The following is a 25,805-nucleotide window of genomic DNA, read 5'->3' as shown; positions in this document are numbered from 1 at the left end:
CACAGAATCAATCCCTTCTCTTCAATGGTGAGGCCACTGGAGGCCACGGCAGCATGGGTCTCAGTGGACAAGACAGGAGCAGGGCTGGCTGAGGGCCAGGGGCCCGGTTCTGGCCTCACACTGCCACGGCAGGTCACATGGAGGCTGGACAGAGCACACTGCAGCCTGGACCCCCACCAGGAGGGCTGAAGTCTCCAGGGTGGACACAGGGCTGGGGGGTGTCACTGCCAGGACAGAGGGAGATGGGGGAAGGGCATTTGGAAGGCCCTGGGGCCCCTACTTCTGTCCTCAAGGAGCTGTCCATCCCCTCAAGGTGCCTGGGGGTGGTACATGCTAAGAGGACCTTGGCCAGTAGAGGCCCTATACTACGAGCTGAAACTTGGGCCCAAACCCAGTGTGGAGCTCAGGGGGCTGGGGAGCCCACTTTGATGGGGGAGGTGGGGTAGGCAGTCCCCTCCACCTGTCTATAGGGGGCCGGAGCCCAGAACCAGAGCTGGCCTGGGGCCTGCTTCAGCACGGCCCTGCCTGACCCAGGGAGAGGGATGGGGGAGAAATGAGAAAGAGAAGGTGGGTCGTGACCAAGTGAGCCAGAGCTGGGTCCTCACCTGGAGGGAGCATCCCGGCCACTCCTTTGAGCCTGCGCCAAGAGGCGGGTGCTCGGCGTCCACGGGCAAGGGCCCCGGGAGGCAGCTCACACCCCAGCCCAGCCCAGCCCAGCCCAGGCAGCCTCCTCCTTGGCCTTGGTGGTGGGTGGCAGGAAGGAAGGTGAGAAGCAAGAGGAAGGGTGTGTGTGCGCCTGTGTGTGGTGTGCGCACACACACGTGTGCACCTGGCCGGGGGGGTGCTGGGGAAAGGGCGCCCCCACTTCCTTCATCTAAAGGCCAACAGCAACCAAAAGGCCCAGCCCCGCAGAATCCCCTCCTCCAGCTCTCCCACCGCAGCAGCTGTATATTACTTTTATAATCATCTAAGCCAGATTATGCTCAGACAGCCTGCTATAAGGGGGAAAAAAGCTAAATCTTCACAAAGCAAAACATAAACTTTAAATGCAGCTTAAGAAAAACCCCAGGAGCAGAGCAGCCTTGACGTCAGCCGGGTATATTTAGCTGGGCCACCGCTGGGCCCGCAGTCAGGGCGGCAGGGGAGCCGTCTCGGGGTCTGGAGGCCGGCGCCCCCGCGCCCCGCTCACCTGCACCCGGGAGACTGGACGACGTCATGGCCGGGCGGTGTGCCTGGCCTTGGGAATGAAAACAGATCGGGTCCAGATCCTGGTGCCCATGACTTCCCTCTTCCCTCCATAAGACAGAAGCAAAAACAGTCCCTGGCTCACTGGCGGGGTAAGAATGAAGCAAGATGGTGAACAAAGGGCCAAGCCGCCACCACCTGGCAGGGGTGTCACTGGCACTCGGTGATCTCCCCGCAGGCTCCAGGGACAGTCCTGGCCCCGGGAGGGGCCCAGGCTGGGAAGCACAAAGAGGATGGGCACCAAAAAGGCCAGAAAGATGCGGAAAGGGGCCAAACCAGCCAGGGGCCCCCATGTCCACCCAAGTCCAACTTCAGGGACGCTAAGTTTACTCCAGATAAGGTGGGTTTTGTCCGTCTGAGTCAGCATTTTTTTAAGTTGGAAGATTTGTCCAAAAGTTCTGAATTTCTGGCTTCTCTTGAAGACCTGGAAGCTGAGGCAACACTGAGCCTACACACCTCCTCCCCAGCATTAAGAGGCTACCTGTGGAAGTGGGGGTGCAGACGCCCCCGTCTGCCCCAGACCCCAGCACTCCCCACCACACCCAGCCCTTCCTCATTTCATATCCAGCCACGTCCCTCTTCCCTGTCCCCAGCCTGGCCCCTGGAAGCACCTGAGCTTGAGGCCATGGTCACAGGGCCGGGGACGGAGGAAGGCTTCACTCAGGAGCCCTGACGTTTGAGCTGGGGCTTGCTGGGGCAGGAAGTGGAGGAAGAGCACTCCGGGCAGAGGGAAGAGACAGCACAAAGGGAGGCATGAGAAATCCAGAGTGGGCTCCAGGTAGTGTGGCCTCTGGGGGAGGCTAAGAGGGGCTGGGTCCCTCAGGGTGAGGAGTCGTGGAGGGCAGTGACCAGGAATGGCGTGATCCAGCTGCAGTGTTAGCAGAAACAGGGAGATGTGAGGGGGAGAGACCAGGGGCTGTAAGGAGACCAGGAGGAAGAGGAAGAAAGCTTCTCCTCCTTTCTCCCCAACTCCCGGCAGCCCAGAGAGGGGGAGGGGGGCCCACGGAGGAGAGGCAGGCAGCAAGCCCGTTGCCATGGAGATCAGACTACATCATCCCAGTTCCCTTGGGGAGAGACAGGCCTCCCATCCACCTCAGTCAGGATTGTGATGTCCTCAGGAGGTAAGGGGGGAGGGTCTCTGGGGGGGAGTGAACCACCCTGCCCCAAGCGCTAATGTGAGAAACTGAGGCCCAGAATTTGGTTCTGTGTGCAGCCCGGTGGGAGATCTGCCTGGTGTTCCAGAAGCTCCTGGAAGGTGTCCTCCCCAGGGCTGGAGATGCACGCGGAGGAAGACACACTCCAGCCCAGGATGCTTCCAGCTCAAGGAGCCATGTGCAAATGGGAAGAGGGAAGGGCTGAGTGAGAGGTCCCAAGTGCCTGGGCACCCGAGGCTGCTAGGCACGGGAGCACAGCAAGGCACTCCTTGTGTGCAGAGATAAGCAAAGAAATAATTAGGCAGGGCTGGGGCCGGGCGAACAGGAGAATGGATGGTGATTCGGGCAGGTGGTCAGGGAGGGCCTCCCTGGAAAGTGAGCTGAGAGCCAGGGGACCTGAGGGACTGAGCCACGGGCGGGTCCAGAGGGAGAGCACGTCAGGCTGAGGGTCCTGCAAGTGCAAAAGCCGGAAGGGGGAGCCCCTGGGGTGCTCTTGGGGGAGCACAGACACTGGGGAGAGCGAGGAGGCCAGAGAGAGAGAGAGATGAGGGGTGTCAGGAGGCGTGGGCTGGGGGGGCCCAAGAGGCCCTTACAAAGACTGTGGCTTCAGCTTAAGGCAAGGTGGGGGCGATGAGAAAACGGAGCAGTGGGGGGGATGCTTTAGGAAGCAAAAAACAGTGCAGAGGAACCAACCTGAGGGGCGAGTGGGGACCAGCACCCAGGGGAGGTGATGGGGTCCGGCCTCAGTGGGGCCGTGGGGCTGTGGGGCTCAGGAGGCCCCGGGGGAAAGGGCCGGCAGGAGCCACTGCGCGTCTGGGTAACCAGGAGACCTGGGGGCCTGCGTCAGAAGCAGGAGCCAGGGTGGAGCTGAGCACCTGTCACCCACTAATAGCCTGTTTGCATTTCACAAGCACGGACGGGCCTATCAGGCACTGAGAACGACTCCACACTGTTCTCGGGGTGCCACGGCCCCTCCTGGGCTCAGCGGCAGGGCAGAGGCGTCCATCCCCGGTGTCACACCACGACCCCTGGCTCTCCGCAGGGAGTCACCATGTGGTCCACCAGACCTCACGCACCCCTTCCCAGGGCTGCCGGGCTTCACCCCCTCTGCCTGGGCTGCCACACACAGCCCCCCGCCGAACTGATTCTCCTCAAGTCCCCCAAACCTCGAACCAGGCCCATCCTCCACAGAAGTGACAACTTTCAGGAAACCAAAGGCACACTTAAAGACGCTCCAAGGCCCCACTGGGTCACCTCTAGGCCTCTACAACCCCACGGCGTCTGGGCCCCTCCAGGCAGAAGGACAGGGAGGTAACAGAAGGGTGCACAGCGCCCCCAAATGGGCCCCCCCCAGACACAGGGCAGGGCCGGGAGGCCCACGCCGCCCCCCACGCCGGCCCTATGAGCTGCACCCCTGCGCTGTTCTGAGCCCTCAGCAACTGGACACAGGAGGGCTTCCTCTCCTCTCCTCCTTTTTAATGTTTTTTTTTAAATAATGAAGACATTCAAGAGAACTGAATTGCTACTTAGAAAGAACAGTGAAGACTGAATTTCCCCAGCGCCGCTCAAGGCCTGCTTAAGGAAGTTAAGGGCATACAATTGCTGCAATTTCACTCGTTCAAGACCTTTGAGAACCGAAGGACACCGTCCCTCTTCATACGCAAGAGACTGTGTGAGCCATCGGTCCCCGTGATACCCATGAGGGACAGAGCCCGATAGCCAAGCCCAGGTGTGCCTCTGGGGTGGCACCCCTCACCCAGAGGTCCCCACAGCCAGGCATCAGCTCTGGGGGCAGCTCACATGGCATGAGGGGAAACTTCCACCTGGTCTCCACTCTTCCTTCGAGCAGCTGCATTGCCCGCTCTGCTCCCTGGTGAGCGTGGCATTTGGGGTGGGTGACGGCTTTTTGTTTTGAAATAGTCCCCAAAGCAGTGAGTCTGACTCAGGCTGCCTCTGGCTGTGGCTGAGAGCTGGGGACTTTCGATCCCTGAGGGTTTAAACGCTGCCACAAGCTGTCCCTTTATCTGCCATCCTCGCTGAGATGAAGATGGGGCCTTAACAGGGCAGGGACCAGCACTTGGGGAACAGCCACTGAAAACTAATAGCAACAGAGAACGAGTGTTGGATCCTGGGCCAAGTAGAGCGAACACTTATCCCTAGAAATCCCCTCAACGACCCCATGGTCCCATCTCACAGCTGGGGAACATAGAGGTAACCGAGCTGGCCAGAAGCCGCCCAGCTGGGACCAGAGCCAAGGCTGCCTGGCTCTAAAGAGGTTTGTTAAGCTGGAGATTTTAAGGTGGACAACTACATGTAAAAGTCCACCCCGTAAGGAATCCAGCTAATCCTGCTCTGTAGTCCTGGGTCATCCCTGCCCTCCCTTTCCTCCTGGTCCATTCCCTGCTCCAGCGCCGCCAGTGAGACCACGTGCCACGTCCCAGACACTCCCCTGTCCTTGGTCCCAACTACCCACCGCACTCATCTGATCCCCGCCCGGCCTCCCACAGCTCTGAGAAGCAAACCACGCGCCCATCATGCAGGGCCCCCGGAGGAACCACACTCTTTCTCTACGATTCCAGGACTGCTGGGAGCAGCAAAACCCACCCAGGGCCCTGCTGCCCCGTGTGACTGCACGAACCCCGGGGGCTTCCTGAGACAGCCCCACAGTGCCCGGCGACCTCAGGCTCCCCATCCCACCCCACCCCCAGGTGACTTACCAAACCGACCCATCATCATCCTGCAAACAAGAACAGAGAGAACCGTCATCAGACGGGCCGCTCAGAACCCAGTTTAGCAAGCAGCACTGGAGGAGGGGAGGCGCCGCCTAAGTGGGGGCCCTGAACTGCCCAGGCGAAGGGCTATTTACAAAAATGTGAGTCACACTGTGATAGACTCTCTCTGCTCTAATTACCAACGAGAGGTGCCTATGTGGACTCTAAATGTTTGCACAAGACCACAGCAAATCGCTAGTGTTATTTAAACCACCCCTTTAATGCCATTTGGGGGACACTTAAGTCATGGGAGGGGTTAACATGGAGACCATTTCAGCAGAAAACGGGTCTTCTAGAAGCTGTTGAGTTTAAACTTTAAAATACCAGGGTGCGGATTATCCAGAGGTCACATTCTGTGATGCACTTCTGGAGAATCATGAAACTAAAGGATCCTGGAAAACCACAGGCTCAGCCCTGATTTCAAGGTAAGAGCTGAAACCGCGAAAGACGGGTAGCTAGTTCCTCCCTGGGGATCTGAAAGCACGAATGCACAGGTCCTTCCTGTGCACTCCCTTTCTGAGAGCCAGGGACCTTTGCTTCGTCCCCCAAATCCCTCTAGACTCAAGCAACCCCTTTGGTTCCATCTTATTTAACACATAGTCTCCTTAGCACCTACTACGTGCAGGCCATGGAGCTACAGAAATAAACACCCCCCCGGCCCTGCCCACGTGATGCCTGATGGTGAGAGAGACTCCTCAGCCCACAATTCAACACAGCCCATGTGCACCAGAAATGTGACCCACAGGAGATGCAACGGGAACTAAAAGGAAGCCGGCCATGCCTGCTTAGCAAACAGGGAGGGCTTCCTGGAGGAGGTGACCTCAGCGCTGCCTCTAGAAAGAAAGGAATGGGAAGAATGTTGAGGTTAGATGGGAGGTGGGGAGAAAGCCTTGAAAAACCGAAGGTAGATCTTTGGAGCTGCAGGGAGGGTGCGTTTTGAGGGGAATAAAGCCAGATGCAGGCAGACAGTGGGCTGGCGCTAAGGCATCTGATAATTTAGATGCTCCATCAGATCGGCTGGGGCCATGTGGAGGGGAAAGGACAGGAGAGAGCAAACCTGGAGTCTGAGAGACCAGGCAGGAAGCTGGGTGGCCTCTGCTGGAAACCTCTCTGCACCCTGACTTTGGGGCACTCCCCCTCCTCCTGAAATTCCTTTAGGGCCGCACAGCACTTCTCACAAGGTCCCTGGGCTGGATATCACACTTCAGACATGTCCTTTCTCGTCAGCTAGACTACTAACCCTCGAGGAGAGGAACCCATCCTCTCAGCCTCCAAGTACTGGTGCCTGGCACATAGCAGGCTCTCTGGGTGAATCATTGAAACCAATCTCCCACCAGCCAGCCCTGGTGACAGAGCCCCCACTGCCCTCTGCTGCCCTCTCGGGGCTCCCCCACCCCCTGCCAGACTGGGGAAGATGGGCACAGCCTCTCCCCATCATTGCTCGACCCCCTCAACGGGCCTGGCTGCTCCTGCCTTCAGCAGGTGTGGTCTCCCTCCCCCTCCCCCATCCAGGGTGACCTGGGACTTGCTCTGACCCACAGAATGTAAGGACACACAGTGTGTGGGGGTCCAGGGAGTCTGGGGGACTGCAGCTGCCCTATCACTCTCTGGAGACCCTGAGGGCAGCCGGAGGAAGCCTGGCTCTGCAAGGACAAGAGACACGGGGAGGGACAGGGGCCCCCACCGGCCAGCACCGACCACCAGACTGGCTGAGACCCACCCAGACTGCTGACCCACAGAACTGTAGGCAAATAAACTGACTGTTATTTTAAGCCCCTTGCCTTGGGGTGGTCTGTTACACCATGATGGGTAACTAGACACCACCCCACTCCTAGGGCCCCTCAAGCTGCCCTCCTCCTGCTCCTGAGCAGGCCGAGCTGGCTGCCCCAGGGCCACCATGCCAGGCTCAGCACCCCGTCCCTGTCCCCCCTCCTTCCCCCACACCCCCCACCCCCAACTCCCTCCCAGGGGCTTGGAACAGATGTGCACACACGTCAGGCCACAGGCCAGCGTCTCTCCAATTCACCTGACAGCTCCCATGCCAGGAGCGGTTTCCTGTGTCAGCTCGATTTTGGAAAGACCATACATGAATTCATGACACAGTAATTAATCACTCCGTGAACTGAGTGGGTGGGTTAGCCCAGACAATCAATTTTTAATGTTCTGTTTCATGTGAAACAGATTTAGTCAAGAGGCACAAATGCAGGGAATTTTAGAGATCCCTAACAGGGTGTCCTAAGGCCTCCTAAAAGCCACGTGCAAAACATACCATTTGATTTACTGTTTTCAATAGGTGTGAAGCCTTTTAGACTTCTTGAAAACTACCATCTGGGGTGGGGGGTGTAGCTCAGTGGTAGAGTGTGTGCTTAGCATACACAAGGTCCTAGGTTCAATCCCCAGTATCTCCGTTTAAAATAATAATAAATATAAATAAAAACGAATTAAAAGTGTTTTTAATTAGAAACAACAGTCGCTTGGCCTTCTCTGAGACACAAGGGACGGCCCGGCACTATCTCAAAGGCAGGTTCTAGCTTGGACGTGTGGCTCCCTCCTCCTGACGCAGCTAAAAGGGAGACAGGTCAGTGAGTCAGGGCACGGGCCCCTCTGACCATTCCAAACACCGCCTCCCCTCTCCACATGCTTGCAGTTCACCTCCTAAAATAAGGAATGACAAGTTCAAAGTCTTTGGAGGATAACTTAGTGCTAACACGAAAAACTTTGACGTCTTTAGCAAACCTACTCTATGGAAGTTCACTGCTTTAGGTTTCCACTCACCCTTTTCCTCTTTATAAAGAGGTTTTGAATGGGATCAACTATATTTTTACTTGTTTATCATACCCCGTCTCATTCCAGAAAAGACTGCGGGTGTCCTAAATAACTTCTAATTCCTATGCCACACACACTTGTTAATTTTTCTATTGGGGGAGAAATAAAAGATCTGTTCATTTTGCTTTTAAACACCAAACCAAACTGCTATCTTGCCCTTTGTTACCAAAAATAAAAACAGAACTACACTAAAATTAACGAAAGCAAACTGTGAAGAGAGTGCGTGGAGGATGGGAAGCCAGGGCGGACGCTTGTGAGAAAACCCCATCCCGAGGTCAAGGGACCCAGAGTGGAAGTCGACCCCAGGGTGTGCAGGTCCCCGGCCGGAGCAGCGCAGCCGGCCCACTTACTCCGTGGTCGTGGTCAGCTCCTCCGTGATGTGGCTGGAGTGCAGCAGGCCTTCCCGCTTCTGCAAATCCCAGAACGAACAATAAATGAACACCTGGGCAGGCGGAGAGGGCGGCGCATCACAGGCAGGGCAGCTGAAGCCGGGTGCCGACGGACGGCAGGTGACTACAGGGTGACCCTTCGGTGGCCAGAACCTGCTCCAACCTCCCCCCCGACCCTGTACACCAAGCTGCCCTGAGAGCTGGCAGCTGGGGGGAGTGTCTCTGGTCACCCAGCTCCCAAAGGAATCCCGGACGTCCTGCAGCCGGGAGAGGCGAGGAGCCTGAGGGAAGCACTGGATGAAACACGCAGGGTCCCCCCAGAAGCCAGGTCCACTCAGAACCTCAGAATGGGCCCGTTTGGAAATGGGGTCTTTGCAGATGTGATTAGTTATGATGAGGCCATACTGGATGAGGGTGGGTCCTAAATCCAGGACTGGTGTCCTTATAAGAGAGAAAACAGAGACACAGGAACACAGACCCCGAGAGAAGAGGCCGTGCAAGGACGGAGGCAGAGGCTGGAGGGCTGGGACGGGGAGGAGGCCGGCACCGCAGCAGCCGGAACAGGGAAGGAAGGTCCTCCCTGGAGCCGTCGGAGGGACCCCGTCGATGCCAGGCTTCTGCAACATGAGGAAGCAAAGTCTGCTGTTTAAAGCCACCCAGTCGGTGGGACTTTGTTACAACAGCCCTGGGACCCTAACACGGTGCGGGACACACCTCTCCCGGGGCCGGCAGGAGCAGAGAGGAAGGGATGGTGGGGGAGGGGGAGAGGGCGGGGTGGTGGCAGGGCAGAGAAAGCCCATATGGCCCCGACCTCCGGACGGAGCGGGGCGGCCAGCTCACCCAAGCACCACCACGAGCCCCCACCAGAACCCTTCGAGGCACAGGGAGCTCAGCTCACTTCCTGTGGGGCAGCCCACCACGGACCCCTCTCAAGATCCAAGCTCCCCGGCCTCTCCTGAGCTCGGCCGCCAGGGAACTCTCACCGCTGGTTCTCGTGATGGAGAGTAACCACCACAGGGCAGCTGTCAGCTTCCCCAGGGCCTCGCCATGGCTGACTCTCAGGGGTTCCGTGAGGGAGGCCCAGAGACACTGTGTTCACTTACGCACACGTCAAAGGTGCGCTAGGCACCGACTGGATGCCGGGCCCAGGCCTGGCTACGGGACAGACGGGGCTGAATACTTTAAGTCTACAGTAGTATCTCAATTTTACGGGCAAAGCATTGCAGCTCAGAGAGAAACCAAGTGATCTCTCAAGGCCACGCTGCCAGGGAGCAAATGGTCCCTTTTTCATCCCTTCTCTCCACAAACTGCCACCCTCCTCACACCTCTCCGTCTCAGACTGGATAACCCGACGTCGAAGGCCTGAGTCTGGCCAGTTCCCGGGCCCTCTCCTCCCCTCTTCATTCCACTCTGGACGTGGCCCAAAGAATCCTTCCGTAACCCCGGTCACAGAAGGCAGCCCCAGCGAGAGCTTGCCCGGGCCAGAAAAGCGTCCTGCAAACCCAAAAGATTTTCTTGGACCAAAGTGCAGGCCTGAAAGGAAACATCCTGATTACTGAGCTGCACAGCATTTGCGGAGGCCCGAGTCTGACGTACATGGGTCTGGGAACCATGTTCTCATGTGTCTTTGGGAAGGCCTTCCCAGCCAGTTGCCCCAAGGGAGCATCCAAGACAAAGGCGGCAGGGATGGCCCCGTGTCCCCATCACCACCTCTGACCCCAAACATTCCCCCTTAGGAAGCAAACGGGGTCAAAAGGCAGGGAACCCTCGCTTGATGCCAGAAAGGGGCACTCCCAGCTATCGGGTCGGGGCCGAGCTCCCAGGGTAAGGGAGGGTCAGGCGGCTTTGGAAAACACAGGATCAGCCAGAGCCTCACAGACCGCAGAGACCACGGGAGTGATAAGTTTAAAAACCAGAGGAGAGTGTGGAGCTGGACATCTCCAGTAACATAAACACAGGAGACATCCAGGTTCCAAATGTAACCTCAAGGCTCTGGCAGAAGCAGCTGTTCCTCCAGGACCTAAGCATGCTTTCCTCATCAGTGCCCACCGACAGCCAGGGCGGGGGGCCAGGGACACAGTAGGCACTTAATACCCGTTTACTGGGTGAGACAGCACACACAAAGTCAAGGCCGGGCTTGTCCCCTTAAATGCAGATAGCAAAGGTGACGCCACCTCCGTCAGGAGGACCCTGGCTCCCAGTTACATTTTCCCAAGTGAAACAAGAGAAATGATCCTAAAAAGGAGACACTGGGAGATGATGGATGTAACTGGGCGCAAACGCAGCAGCCGCCTTTGATTGGGGCATCAGGGTAACTACTTCATACCACTGCTCTCAACCCTCTCCAGTGAGTAATAAGCTTATTCAAGAGGACTGATTTCCAGCTACTTGGCTTTGGAAAGAAATGAATGCTCTTTTCAAAAATGTGGCAAATTAAACCTGAACGCACTCATGCCTTTGAATCTGCCTCTCTTCAAATCAGTGCCATTGTTCCTGTTCCATCATTTACCTTGAAGCCAGGGCAAGGTGTACATTTTGTCAAGAGGGAAAAAATAGAAGGTAGCCTCTTAGGGAACAAAGGAAAAAGCAGGCAAACTAGAGGAGGAACAAGTCCCGGTGCCTCGCGGGCAGAGCTGCGGGCAAGCTGACCACCAGGCTGGCGATACTCACCCGCACGACCACCACTTGCACGGAGACGTGTTCAGGAAGGCGGATCGGGGCCCGGAAATGCATGGCCAGGGCCACGAGGAGGTGGAGGATGGCCACCAGGTTCTTCCCGTGAATTGCTGGTCGGGGAGGGAAGAAGGGACTGGTTTAGATCATTAGACGGGAACCCAGAGCCCACGTCCAAAAGGCAAGGAAGATGCTGAGTGCAAATGAGACCTCAGAGGAAAACCACGGGAAAAGCCACAGGCCATGGAAAGCTGGACTGACGGGCAGCCTGTGTGAATTTAGTTCTAGCTTCTGATTTATTTGCTTTCCTGTTGGCCTCCAGTGACTTGTGCAATCACTTTCAAAAGCAGGTTGTTTGTTAAAAAAAAAAAAAGTGAACTGGGTGGTAAGGAGACAGAATGAGCAGGAAAAAGAGGTCGCCTGGCCACTTACCCAGCGTAATAATATATTATTATTAAGCATTATTGCAATAAGCAACAATGCATTATTAAGCATCTCGGGTGCTTAAAATTCTCAGCCATCTCCACAGGGCAGGCTATATGGGCAAAAGATGTTTGGGGATGTCAGAAGTGACTCCTGCCCTGCCTGGGGCCCTGGCTGCCACCCCCAACTCCACCAGCTCTTCTCTAGGATGTGGACCAAGGTGCGGTCACTCTCATCCTGTGCGGGGCTTTACTGTTTACTGAGCACTGGATTCCCCGGCCCCGGCCCCGCAACCCAAGAAGCGAGCCTGGGTCTGCCCTACGTCTCGAGGCCAAAACACCAGGGGCAAATCTGACTGCAGCCTTGGTCTCCCCCAAGCACAGGGGCCCCTGGTGACAGGGACAGCCTCTAAGCCTCGCTCTGGCTGCCCTGCCCTGGGGATGGGTCTGGGGCAGGGGCAGCAGGACAGAGAGCTTTCCGGCCTCTCCTGGTTTTAGTGCTTCACTTTTCTGGTTTTATGTCTCGGCTGGAAACATCATCATGCCACAGATTCCTAAAGCCAGTAAGCTCCGAGACGTATCCTGGGGGTGGGGGCCCTTCCAAGAACCCCAGAAACCTTCTTGTGTCTTATAACCCAAATTCCTGCCCTGCCTCTGGAAGCCTTGCTCGATCCAGCCAACAAGAAAGGACACCTCTCTACTGCGGAGCTTGGGGAAGTCCGAGGCGGGTGTGACTTGGCCCCTTATCTACACGCCTTCTCCTCTCCTGGCTGCCTCTCACAGAGCAGGAGTGTGACCTGGTTTTAAAGTGCAAGGCCAGACGCGAAGGGGAATGACCAGGTGGCCAGCTCAGAGGCCGGGCCCCCCACGCTCCCCAGCCCCGGCGGCCGCTCACAGTCCACGCTCCACTGGAGCGCCCAGCCGTGGGGCCGCAGCAGCTCGTGCACTGCCTCCAGCACCGTCTGCAGCTTCTGCTTCTGTCCTATCTCGGACTGCGTCACCTCAGCCACATTCAGCTTGCGGTCTGCCAGTTTCTCTGCATCGAGAAGGACAAGAGCGAAAGGCAGAGCATCAGGGAAAACTGCAGGGACTCGGGGACACCCGGTCAACCAGCCACAATGCACCTCCCCACCCCGCCACCTCCGCCAGGTGGAGACACCTAGCAGGTCCCCACACAACAGTGGGGCGCGGTCAAGACATGCAGCCTGGAACTCTGAACTTCCAAGCCACTCCAATTCCTTAGAAAGTCACTCTGGGATGAAAGGGGGCGGGGAGTTCAAGGATAAAACTCGGGCATCCCACCCAGGAATATTCTATGTCCACAGAACAGACATGATTCGAGGTGCAGCTGGGAGGCAAGGAGGTGCCCTGAGGGGCGGGATGGGAGGTGAGGAGGTGGTGCCAGCGGGTTCCCAGAGGGAAGAGGACTTTGATGAGGAAATAAAAAGGGGCTCAGACGCAGCCTTCCGCATCCCTGCACACGTGCCCTCCATTCTTCTTTCTCCATCACTGGGACACCACGGGAAGAAGGATTCTTAGGTATTCAGGTACCCGTGACTATTTTCTTGCCAAGAGTGAGCAGGACGCAGATCTGGAGGAGCCAGACAAGAACTGTCACGTGTGCTCAAGATGCAGTGACTGAGATGAGGGGAGCAGGAGGGACACCTGACACCACACCTGCGGAGGGGCAGTGGGGAAGGATGGCCAAGCTTCTCTTCTACTCGTTTATTCTAAGACCCAGGGGTTATCTGATAGGTCTCCTCTGCAAAACAGAAGCCACGTCGCAGAACATCATGAGCTCAGGAACCCAGAGGGTGATTACAAAGTCCTGGGCACAGAGCCCGACGCACTGCAAGACTCTGGCGCAGAGCTGCTGTCAGGGGCACTGATGGGAGGGAGATCAGAAAGGCAGTCGGGTCCAGGCTGGGCACAAACAGGGCTTCCACTTTGCGAGTGGTCCCCAGCAAAGTTCTGTTTCAGGCGCTTTTGCTGGAAGCCCGTCCCCACATCCATCCCTTCCTCCATTAGAACAAGAATGAGCAGTTTGATGTTCCTTCCAGGACCCTGTAATCACACAGCAGTACCTGCTGGGCTCAGGATGCTCTGTCAACCATTCATTCATTCCTTCATTCACTCACAGCACAGTTCCCGGGCACTGTCCTAGGGCTGGACATAGCACAGAGGGCTCTAGTGTGGGGTGGGGTCAGCCCTACCTGGAGAACGTGAGCTTGGGGAGCAGTGAGTGCTGGGGGCAGAACAAAGCAGCTCGACAAAGCACATCCTGCCGGGGATGGAAGTGATTCCCATTTATGCGTTTTGATTTCCCTCCACCTGTATCTAATAGGTCTTAGAGATGAATAATCTGTCCATACGAACCCCCTGAAAACATACCACGGTCCCCAGGTGCTCAACAGGCAGGGACAGGGCGGACCAAGGGTCCCTGGGGAAGGCAGCAAGGCTGAGAGAGCCAGGTGGTCCGGAGAGAGCCTCGCCCACTGGGAGAGACGAGGAGCCTGGCACGTCCCCGCCGTCCCCTTCCTCAGCCACCCCCGCAGACTGAACGTGGCGCCCGGGGGGAGGAGGAGGAGAGGACGGGGAAGGGGAGAGTGTTAGCCTTAACAAAGCACCAGAACGGGGGGCTGAGACAGTGGAGATTCACTTCCTCATGGTCCTGGCGTCAGCACACTAGGCCCCTCCTCGGCGCGTAGACATCCTGACATGGTCACCCTTCTCTGCGTGTCTGCATCCTAATCTCCTCTTCTTAAAAGGACACCAGTCTTATGGGTTTAGGGCCCACCCCAATGACCTCATCTTAACTGTTTCCAAATACAGTCACATTCTGAGGTCCCGAGGGTTAGGACTCCAACATATGAATTCTAGGGGGGACACAGCTCAGCCCGTAACAGAAACCCAGGCGGCTGGTCGTGCCTGGTGCTGCCTGCAGCAGGGTCTCGGGTGACCCTACAGTGTGGAAGAGAACCAGGTCCTTGGCCGCCCGTGTCACCAGCATCCCTCTGACGGGGCTGCAGGAATGGCCTGGGGCTTTGGCACAGCCAGGATCCCCACTTTCATGGCAGGGAAAGAGACAGAGGAAAACGTGGCAGGCAAACGTGGCAACGGCCGAATGTGGGGCTGCACGTGCTAATTACTCGAGGGAGGTCCTGCATCTTTCCTCAAGAAGAAGGGTGTGCCGTGAGCCAGGAGCAGGACGACAGCCCGCCCCAGAGCGCCCTCAACACGCTGGTGTGGGGACCCTCACTGCGCACAAGTGGTCCACCTGGGCAAGGCTGCAAGTTACACCCCCTGAAACCTGCCCACAGCAGAGGGCCTGAGAGCTGCTCCCTGAATCTGCTCTTAAGGAGAGGGGGCTCACTGAGGGGCCCACTGGTGACTCACACCTGGCCAAACCCAGAGGTCCATCCTCTGTCCTCCCCTCCCTCACTCCTGCCTCCTTGAAACCTCCTCTTCTCTATCCTTCCCCTGACTCCTCCTCCCTCCCAGATGGACCCTTCAGACTCCTGGGCTGGCTCTTCTTCTGACCACTGGCCGCCCCCCAGGGCCCAGTCCCCAGACCTCTTCTCTCTACAAGTGCACAGAAGTCAGCTTTGGCGTTGGCATTTGGCCAGAATCTCCTATTTGGCTTTAGCGTCCGCCTTCGGAGAGCGAAGAGTTAAATGCTTCCATCAGGGTCCTTCCCGGCATCCATGGGCCCCAGAGTCACGTGGCACGTAGATTACTAACTAAGGCCTCTCGTCGGTGTAACCACATCACTAACACGACCAGGCAAGACCTTGTGTTGTTCTGTTAACATCTGAACATTCTCTTCCGTTGTTCTAGCCTTCACACAGAGCGGTATGTCAAACCACTTGACATGCAAGAGATTTGAGAATTGCCTAATCAAATAGTCCTTATGCAAGATACTCAAACAGGACAGAGTTGCAGCCACTTCACGGTAAAAAGGCTGCCAGAGCCCAAGTCAGCCTCGTGTTCTACATTACAGATAACAAGACGGACATAGCAGGATTCACTGACGACCACAGCAGCTTCAGAGCAAGGGCCGCATTCGCTGGGGCCAACTGAAGTGGGGACCAAAAGGATGTACCTTGAGTAGGCAAGGATTTCTAATGGGATACCTGCCCCTAGATGCCCCTGTCACTCTCCTCCGTGAAGGGTGCTGGCACCATTCACAGGCACCTAAGGCTGAATGCAGATGCACACCCAGAGCTGGCCCTGTGGTCCTAAGAGCCAGACTCCACAGTCACGCTGCTAGAACTAACGCTTAGGGACACAATTTTTTCAAATTATTGGGTGGGTGAAGCCAGAAGTGTACGCAAAAAGAGTAACAAATAAAAATGCAAGTGAGGACAACACTCTAATGTTTGCTTCTGAAAATATTAGAAAGTATCTCCTTTGGACAGTGAACAAAGAACCAGTTCAAAGGACTACTTTAAAAAACAAGCTTTGTCACCAATAGCCAACTTCTCAAGTCCAAGAGTCAAAGGGAAACTAGGTCTTTACCATAGAGAGGGAAGGAAGCTGATACCCAGGGCAGCTTCACCATCAGCAGAATCCCTGTGGGCAGTGTCAGCCTAAGAGCCATGCCCTCCTCTCTCCTCCTGTGTTGAAAGTGAGTGTATCATCACAAATTCTAGTTTGATGGCCTTGAGAGCAACCTAGCACCTGATGGTGCTGGGAATGACACAACACAAAACAAAGCTCCAACCAACATTTTTAATAATAAAATTGTGACAATTATTAAACAATCTTGATAACTTAATTTTAGATGTATTCTTGTACCAAAGCAGCTCATTCTAAGATGGGGGGTTCTCAGCTTAGCCAAACAGAGATTTAATTCTTGGCCAATGGCGTTCAGTCAAATACTGAAATTGGAACATCGTCTCCAGGTGAGGCCATCAGTCCCACAGCATTAAACATCTCTGCACTGCCAACCTCCACCCTTACCCCACAGCTGACTCAGGTGGGCTACAACACCTCCCTCCTCATTCCCCACCCCCGATGCTAGTCCCAAGGGCTTCCTCATTCACCAGTTTCTTCAGGCCACAAACCTGGCCATCAGCCTTGATGCCTCGGACAGCTTTAACCTCCAAAATACCTCCCCAAGTCCGCACCTCCATCCTGGACCGAGCCACTGCATCCAGTGCCTGGGCTGCCGCGGCAGTGTCCTGACTGACCTCTCAGCTCCCGCTCCTGACCCTCTCCTCATCCATCCCGCACCCAGAAGCCCAGGCGACCTTCTAAAACTCTAACTCAGATCAGGTCACGGCCCTGCTCAAAACCTCTGCTGGCTTCCTGTCACTTGGAATAAAAGCCTTCGTCTACAAGGGCCGGACAGGATCTGGCCCCATCTGTCCACTCCCGCCTCCTGCAGCCTCCTTCCGCCACTCTAAACACCACAGACTCTTCCTCACTTCAGGGTCCCAGCCTGGAATGTTCTTTCCATGCCAACCGTGCAGATGTCTGCTTGAATGTCAGCTCCCCGGAGGGCTGGCCCGGACTGCCCAGCCCCTCCACCCAACTCAGCCCCTCCACCCCGCTCTGATTTTCTCCCTAGTGCCTGTCACTCTCCTAAAGCATCTATTTGCTTTAGGATGAACCACCCTGTAACGGCTCTCCTTCTCCCTTCTGCCAGATGTGTGTTGGCGCTGGGGACAAGAAGATCTCCTCCCTCTGTCACCAGTCTCCAGGGTCCAGAGCCACACCTGCCACATAGTAGGCCAGAGAATATCTGTTCAACGAATGAAGGGATGACCAAAATAAACACAAAATCTGGTCCCTTCTAATGTGCCATTTGAGGACTGACTGAATAAGGACAGAATAATGTGTGAGCCATCAATCACCATGTCGTCAAAGCCAGTTACGTGACCCGGTTCCTCTCCCCACAGCCCCACAGGTGCCCTCCAAGCTCAGGCCGTCTGTAAGAGCCACTGTGCTGAGTGTGTGCAAACCCTGCCCCGAGGCACCCGGTCCGAGGAAGGGCGTGGATGCTCAGCCAAGGCCACAGCCCACATGGCTGCAGGGGCTGCGTTCCGTGGTCCCAGGTCACCCCTCCCTGGGATGCTCCCCTCCTGCCCCAGCCCCTGCCTGACTGCTTCCCCTCTGGTGTCTCTCCCCGTGAAAAGCACCCCCAAGGCTAGACCTGCCTGGAAGGAGGGACCCTCCAGGCGGTGTGCTAGGGAGCCCCCTCCACCAGGATCAGCAGGTCCGCCGGCCCCACTGATGCTGGGGGGCGGGGCCGACCACAGCCCTTTGGCAAGGGAGTGATCCAAATTGGCAAGGGGACACCGAGCCCTCCACGCCACCTTGCAGGGATCTGGGGACATCAGAGCTTCCTGGGGACTGAGACACTGTCCAGCAGACAGCTCATCTCTCCTGGAGCATCTGGATGGTGCCAACGTCCAACAGAGTCAGAAAAAGCCTCACCTACCTGCTGCCTTTTCATTTCCTGTGAAAAGAGCCTTCGTCCTTGCAGGAAACGAAACCACAGGGCTTTCTTCACTGACTTGGTCAACACGTAGTTACCGTGAGCCCGTTACTCAGGGGGACTCTGGGGACCCTCCAGCCCTGCTCTGACCCCTCATTTCTTTGTCTTTGCCTCTATTGTTGTTAACGACCCTGTCCTGACTCCAGGACGTGTGCCCAGCACCGTGTTAAGTGCTCTACGTACATTCCACTGAGGAACTTGTCCCCGGTGGACAGACATGAAAAGAGCGTCGGCAAGTCAGTCTCCTTTCTCGCCTCCCCCACCCCCAGATCATGTCCCTCAAGGGCACAGCTGAGGACCTGCCCCGCTCCGGCATCTCCCAGCCTGAATGAGCCAGCACAGGCCTGGAGGTGCTCAGAGCTGGACGGGCACAAGGCTGGCAGGGAGGGCTGACCCAGAGAGGACACGGCGCCCCTTGGACACGTGCACCCAACAGCACAGAGGCCGCAGGTGCTTCTGGAAGCTATGTGTGGCCCATGGCTGGAGCTCTGGGGGACGCCCACCTGAGAGACTAGGAGAGGTCAGGTGACCTGGAACCCAAACGAAGCCCTGGGAGCTGTGGGCTCAGGGCTGTGGCTTAAGTCTACTCTCTGGATGAGTAACCGATGTCGCCACGTAGAGAATCGTGCAGTCCAGCCTGGGGCCACCCCTCGCTGTGGCCCTTTGCAGGGGCTGGGCCCACCCTTCCGTGCACTCACCCAGGAGCTTCTGCAGCACCTGCCCATCATACAGGTCCTCCTCCAGCTGCTTCACGATGATCCGCTCCTCCACCAGAACGTCATTGATCCAGTCGATGAGAACCTGCAGGATGGACAGGTGTGGTAGACTCGACCACTGAGCTGTGCCCTGAGGACCAGGCAGTGACCAGAGCAAGTGCAGGAACTGAGGGCTGCTGGACACCGAGACGCCCCAGTGCAGGGCCGGGTGAGCCCAAGGGGAAAGGCAGGTTCTCCCAGCCTGCAGGGCCCCCCGACCCCGGGCTGCCGGGACCCCCGTGGGATTCACAGGACAGCAGGTGGAGGGTAGCACCATGGTGGGACTGGCCTCCTCCTAGCGGGGACCTGAGTGGGTGCAGAGTCTTAGCCAAAAAAAGTGATGATCTGTTCATCACAGCGTGGACGAGGAGCGGAGATTAAATGAGGAACCATCAGTAACATGCCTGCTATGGGCCGGACGACACAGATCCCGCCCATCATAACATAACAAATAACAGAATTCTCTCCCTTAATACCTGCACCCAAACCTTCCCCCATCACCCTGAGCCCAGAGCTCTGGCGAGAAAGGGGTTTCTGTGCGGGTGTTACTCACCAGCGAGATGCTACTCTCAGCGGCATGCTATTTTTTTCACGGCTTTATTGACATAGAATTCATATTCCATGCAATTCACCCTTTTTTTACAGTTTTTTTTTTTAATGGAGGTACTAGGGATTGAACCCAGGACCTCGTGCATTCTAAGCACATGCTCTACCACTGAGCTATACCCTCCCTGCCAAAACATTTCCATCCCCCAAAGGAAACTCCACCCCATCAGCAGTCACTCTCCATCCTCCCCTCGCCAGCTCACTCCAGCCACAGAACCACTTTCTCGCTGGATGTAGTTGCTCTGGATACATCATATGAATGGAATCCCATCACACATGATCTTCTCATCTGGATTCTTTCACTCATCAAGATGTTTTCAAGGTTCACCAGGTGATAGCATGAGTCAGGGCTTCCTTCCACCTCAGGGCTCAATTTCACTGTATGGAGAGGCGCACTTCTCGGATCCATTCACCAGCTGGGGACATTCGGGATGTCACCACTTTTCGGCTGTTATGAGCAGTGTTGCTATGTACGCGGGCATCCAAGTTGCATGTGGGCACCTGTGTTCATTTCTCTAGACCAGCCTCTTCTCAGCAAGGTGTGCATTCAGTTCACTGAGTAATGTACCATAAAAGAAGACAGCTTCGATTGCGAAAAATCTGCGGAGAAATAGGATTCCCACCGAACAGAGCTCCACTTGGCTGACATCACTTAAGGCATTTCTCTGAAACATAAACCGGATGCCTGCACAGACTTGAACAAAAGAACACACAGTAGGGGAGGGTACAGCTCAGTGGTAGGCTGTGTGCTTAGCATGCAGGAGGTCGCGGGTTCAATTCCCAGTACCTCCATTTAATAAATAACAAATACATAAAGAAACCTAACTCTGTCCCCCCAAAAAAGACAAAGCAACCCCCATCCCTGTGTGTGCTACGCGACCCAGGAATCTCAGTTCCAGAAGCTTCTCCCAAGGTACGAATCCAAATGTGCTCCCAGACATTTATCAACTCTGGAATGGTTCCAAATTTTGCAAAAGAAAAGCTGAATACACAAGAGGAAAAAAAAGCCTGGAGGGACAAAAATTTTTAAATTTCCGCTGCCTTCTATTTGCTTTTTCTGTCTTCCAGGTTTTCAGCAGTGTATATTACTTTGGTAATTAGAAAAAATAATAATAGATGCCATTTATAAAAATTAATCACTATCCAGATGGCTTCTTTTTGCACAACTTGACAAGCAAATCTTATAATGCAAATGGAAAGTCAAGAGATCCCCAAAAGCCAAAACAATCTTGAAAAAGAAGAAAGAAGTTGGAGAACTCACACTTCCTGATCTCGAACCTCACTACAAAGCTAGAGTAACCAAAACGTATGGTACTGGCATCAAAAAAAGGTAGACACAGAGACCAATGGACTAGACACGAGGTCAGAAATAAACCTCACATTACAGTCAACTGACGTCCATAAGGGGGCTAGGACAATTCACTGGTGGAAAATAGTCTCATCAAGTGGTGCTGGGACAACTGGACATCCACTGCAAAAGAATAAACTTGGACCCTTACTTTACACTATATACAAAAATTAACTCAAAATGGATCAGAGACCTCAGTGTAAGAACTAAACTTAAAAACTCTTAGAAAACATGGAGATGTATCTTCATGACCTTGGATTATGTAATGATTTCTTAGCTATAACACCAAAAGCACAAGCAACAAACAAAAAATAGATAAACTGGACTTACAATTTAGAACATTTGTACTTCAAAAGATACTATCAAAACACTGCAAAGACAACCTACAGAATGGGAGAAGACTTTGCAAATCACACATCTGATAAAGGATTTGTATCTAGAATATATAAAGAACACTTGAAACCCAGTAATAAAAAGATAAATAAAACCCAATTTTAAAAATGGGCAAAGGATCTGAGTAGACATTTCTCCAAAGAAGACAGACCATTGGCCAATACATGAAAAGATGCCCAATATCATTAGCCATCAGGAAAATGCAGATCAAAACCACGATGAGGTACCACTTCATACCCACTGGGGTAGCGATAATCAAAAAGACGTACAATAAAGTGTAGCCAAGGATGCAGAGAAATTGAAAGAAACTTCATACACTGCTGGGGGGGATGTAAAATGGTGCAGCCACTATGGAAACAGTCTGGCAATTACTCAAAAGGTTAAACACAGAATCACCATAGGACTCAGCAATTTCACACCAGGTACACGCCAAAAAGAACGGAAAACATAAGTTCACACAAAACCTCGTACCCTCCAATGTTCGTAGCAGCACTATTCAAAATAATCAAGATGTGGAAACAATCTAAATGCCATCAACAAAGAATGGATAAACACACTGTGGTATGTCTATGTGGTGGAATATTATTCGGCTATAAAAAGGAATGACATTCTGATACATGCTTCAATATGGATGAATCTTAAAAACACAATGCCAAATGAATGAAGCCTGACACAAAAGTCACATATTGTATGATTCCCCTTATATGAAATACCCAGAACATGTAAATTACAGAGACAGAAAAATTCTATAGAGATAAAGTGGTTGTTAGGGACCAGGAAGCAGGGAAATAGGGTCTGAGTGCTGACGGGAATGGAGTTTGTTTTGGGGGTGATGAAAATGTTCTTAAATTGACTGAGGTGGTGGTTGAACAAACTCTGGGAGTATGCCAGTCGCCACTGAATTGTACAGTGTGTGAATTCTACCTCAATAAACCTGTCATGAAAGTTAATCTCTAGGATGCAGGTGCTTGCATCTGCCTCTGCAGGGCTCTTCGGAGGATCTGGGTGACTGTCCAGTCAGTAGTGCTAACCAACCACCGTGATCTACACAGACGTCAGCAGCGCGTCTCGGGAGTTCACAGCATGTCACGAGCCCCTTTCTGATGGCCTCGGCATCGCCAGCAGCACTTGGTGTACAGGGACACCACCGTAGGTGCTGCATGTAGAAAGAAACGTGACCTAGTCTCTGCCCTAAGTAGGGCAGCTGGGTGTCACAGCTGCTCGCAGGGAAGGGCCCCTGCATGAAGGGCGGACCAGGCCCCGAGCCCAGCTGGTCCTCCCACGGCCACTAGAGGGAGCCGGTCCCCACCCCCACTCCACCAACCCCCAGGGAGTCAAGCATCATGTCTCACCCTCCCCATCTCTGATCTGACCTCTGACCACCCTCGTCCCTGTTCTCTAGGCTCCAGCCACACTGCCCTCCTCACTGGCCCTCACACAGGCCAGAGCGTGCATCCCATGGCGCCTCTGCACCCACTGCCGCCTTGCCAGTCACACACTCCCCCTGGGTACCAGTGAGCAGGTCTCTGCTCAGCGACTAAAGCAGAGGGGAGAGGAAACCATCCTGCTTCTTGCTTTAGCTTCCTTCCAAGCACTCACACCTCCCGGTCACAGAAGCACTCGTCCCTCCACGTGTCTTCCCCGAGCTGGGCTGTCAGCCCCACGAGGGTGGGGCCTTTCTCTGCTCAATGCCACAGCCCCAAGGGCTAAGCCCCAGGGGCTACACCAGGGACAGACCCGTGGAAGATGCTCAAATCAGCTGCAGAGCTGCCCAGACCTTGAAGGTTCTCTCGGGCACACAGACACCTGGTTCCAGAGGCTGCCTCGCCCAGAGCACAGTCCTGTCGGAAAAGACTCCAGAGATGTTTCTGCTATGAAGAAACTACAACTTAAAAAGTCCCATCTGGATTTCTGACCTGGTCAAAGTCCAAATATAAAAACAACAGGCAGACAGGGATGAAAGGCAAACTGCATACAACAGGCCGCGGAGGTCAGCTCTGGGAAGCAGACACAGATCCACGGCCCAGGTTCACGGCCGCCCCTGCAGAGGTGCAGCCCCCTCCTGGCCACATCATCACCCTGGCCTCGCACTGCCCAGGTCGTCCATCTCAATCCCCTGTTTCACAAAAGACTTTTTAAACATGGCATCGGTCATGATTTTAGGGACATACTCATTTGCACACCCCGACTCCTGCAGGCACATGTCTAGGACGTAGACCAATGATGCCCTCGGCACAGTGCTCTTTGCAGGGAACTTTTTCAAGCTTGCTTTAACCAGAATACAAAATTTCCCGGAGTTCCTTCTGAATGATAATCAGGATCTGCAGCCTGTCTCCCCCAAAGCCATGACAGTGATGTTTTAATCACGTCCAAACAGGCTTGTAGTGGCTTAATACGCTGAGGACGCAGGCTTATTGCAACAGGCAGCAGGCCATCCCAGCCAGGTGCAGCGCCAGACGCGGCACGGGGTGTCTCCCCCCCCCCCCCCCGGCGGTGACAACGCCGTCTTCCGCCCAGACTGTCTCCACGCAGCTTTCTTCATGGGGACAAAGGGAGGGAGAAAACAGAACTTAACAACCGGCAGAGTCTGGTCCAATAAACTGGGAGAGGAGACGTGAAATCTGCTGGTGGGGAGGAACGGGTACCCCGGTGACCCGACCAGCCTGCCTTGGACCAGCATGCTCACGTGCGGAGGCCCCTCTCTGGATCTTCACTCTGGAAAGCATGACGTCTGCCATTCCTTCTTTCAAGGGTCATTAAACATATAAAGGATCTCATCTGTAAACTGCTATCTTCCCCGGGCAGCACCAGCTGTTCACCCTGGAAGAGACTCAGGGCATTTCTGGAGGATGCTAGCGAAAATGACCACAGGACGAAACCCCAGCAAAGAGGAGACAGGCTAGGTCTTTGCATTCTTGAACCCACAGGATACATGTGCTCACGTCTAAACTCGAACCACAGACCTGCCCGTGGACCTCCGTTCCGGCTCCACCCTGTTTGCGCCCCGGCTCCAGCACCTGGCACCTTGAGGACAGGGAGTCGCATCTGATGTCATCCTCACGCTTGCAGATGGGCACTACTGTTCTCCCACTTTAATCCGAGCCAGGATTTGAATCCAGGAAGCCAACTCCAGAGCCCACCAAGCCCCTGCAACCCGTAACACTGCATTACACACAAGAGATGCTCGGAGAATGTTTCAAGTAATGCCTGGCTTAGCCAGAGCCAGCGTGTTTTTTTTTTTTTAAAACAGGAAGCAGAGGTCAGTTAACAATATTTTAAATAGTGACAGTCCTGAGGCGTCAGGATCAGCAGGAGTAAAGCTACAGAGGGAGACAGGACAGGGGCCAAGACAAGAGGTAAAAAAAAGTACAGATGATGGAGAACAGAGAAAGAAAGCAAGCAGACTGGCTGTGGTTCCTCAGAAAGGTCGCGCTGGTCCCAAGGCTGGGACGTGCCAGCAGTGAGGATGTCAGCTGGACCTCACCCTGACTTGATCAGGTTCACACTCTGCACCAAAAACAACTGTTTCTGGGTCAAATCCCTATAGGGATCCCCTGGGAGGCGGCCTTTGCTGGGACCTCCTCAGATTTAATCAGTCGGAGGTTGGATAATCAGAGCCAACAGCCAAGACGGACATTCTGAATAGCAGCAAGGATCGCGCAGGTAACGTGGATGGAGGTGTTCTGTCTGAACCACCAGGACAGGTCATCCGCACCCCTGGGTCCCCACGGCGGCTCTGGGGACCACCTATATCAGCATCCAGCTCACAGGTCCCCCCCCACCGCATCCTCCCAGGGCCCCCTTCCCAAGACTCGGACCCTGGAGGTCTGGGGTGGGGCAGCAGCCTGCCTTGTCTGCGGGCCGCACGCCCTCCTGGCTGGTCCTGAGGCACAACCTCGGGTGGGCACTGCCAGCCCTGCTCCCTCATTCAGCACCGCTGTGCGCAGGCAACCTCCTGACACGGGGACTCCCCTGGGAGCAAAATGCTGACAGTCTCCGACTGCGTGGGAAGTAGATTCTAGATGGAGGAGGAAGACCGAAACCAAGCAAATAAACACACAACGGTTCCAGGCAGTGCAAGCTGAGAGAAAGCGTCCGGCCGGGACAAGGAGCTGGGCTGGCGGGACTCAGCCTCCAGTCACGTGCGCCCATCCTTGGAATAAATCTCTATAGACAGACAGACAGACGGATACAGAGCTGCACCCACTGGCTCCGCTTCTCTGCAGAGCCCTGACAGACACAGAGCACCCCTTTTACTACGTAGACGTGGCCTGTGGAGAACACTCTGGTGCCTGAAAGACAAGATCACCTTCCTCACCAACATTCTTCTGTTCAGAATACCAAAGTGGGTATCCAGGGGAGAAAAAAAATTCTTAACAAAATAAACTCAGCAATTTAAGTTGTTGAGAATCAACATTTCGGGATGGGCCCCAAAATGACATTTTCCATTTCAGTTTTTTAAAAGGTGAAACACGCGAAGGTTTTGTTTGTCCGGAGCCAGCCCTGTGAGAAGGCAGTCGTGCTCCACGTCAGGCCCAACAGCCACGGTCAAGGTGAAGAAACTTCTGAAAACGTCCTTTTAAGAGAAGTTGTCTGTGGCGCGCGCTGTCATCAAAGCCAGGGGTCCGCTGGGCTGGCTGGGGCTGCAGAGGTGGGCGTTTTCCACGGCTGCCTGCCCCAGACCTGGCGTCGGGTCTGACCAGGGTTACCTTTGAAGCCCT

The 25,805-nt window shown here is 55.0% G+C and overlaps 1 protein-coding gene and 1 non-coding gene across 2 annotated transcripts in view; both read right to left on the bottom strand.

The window, feature by feature from the left end:
• PARVB (parvin beta) overlaps positions 1-25,805 on the bottom strand; it is a 94,634-nt gene that overhangs the window by 15,513 nt on the left and 53,316 nt on the right. Inside the window, exons 4-8 of the mRNA XM_072973657.1 lie at positions 18,681-18,783; positions 12,376-12,516; positions 11,056-11,171; positions 8,347-8,405; positions 5,117-5,136 (exon numbers count right to left, since the gene is read on the bottom strand). Of these exons, the coding sequence (XP_072829758.1) occupies positions 5,117-5,136; positions 8,347-8,405; positions 11,056-11,171; positions 12,376-12,516; positions 18,681-18,783 (439 nt within the window). The remainder of the gene's footprint in view (positions 1-5,116; positions 5,137-8,346; positions 8,406-11,055; positions 11,172-12,375; positions 12,517-18,680; positions 18,784-25,805) is intronic.
• TRNAS-AGA (transfer RNA serine (anticodon AGA)) lies at positions 19,396-19,468 on the bottom strand. Its single transcript has one exon. It is a non-coding gene; the product is annotated as a tRNA-Ser (tRNA).

Source organism: Vicugna pacos, chromosome 12 (genome assembly GCF_048564905.1).
Source record: "Vicugna pacos chromosome 12, VicPac4, whole genome shotgun sequence".
In the NCBI taxonomy this organism is placed as follows: Eukaryota; Metazoa; Chordata; class Mammalia; order Artiodactyla; family Camelidae; genus Vicugna; species Vicugna pacos.
Note: the sequence above shows the minus strand (reverse complement) of the source record. Positions and strands in the feature narration are given on the sequence as shown.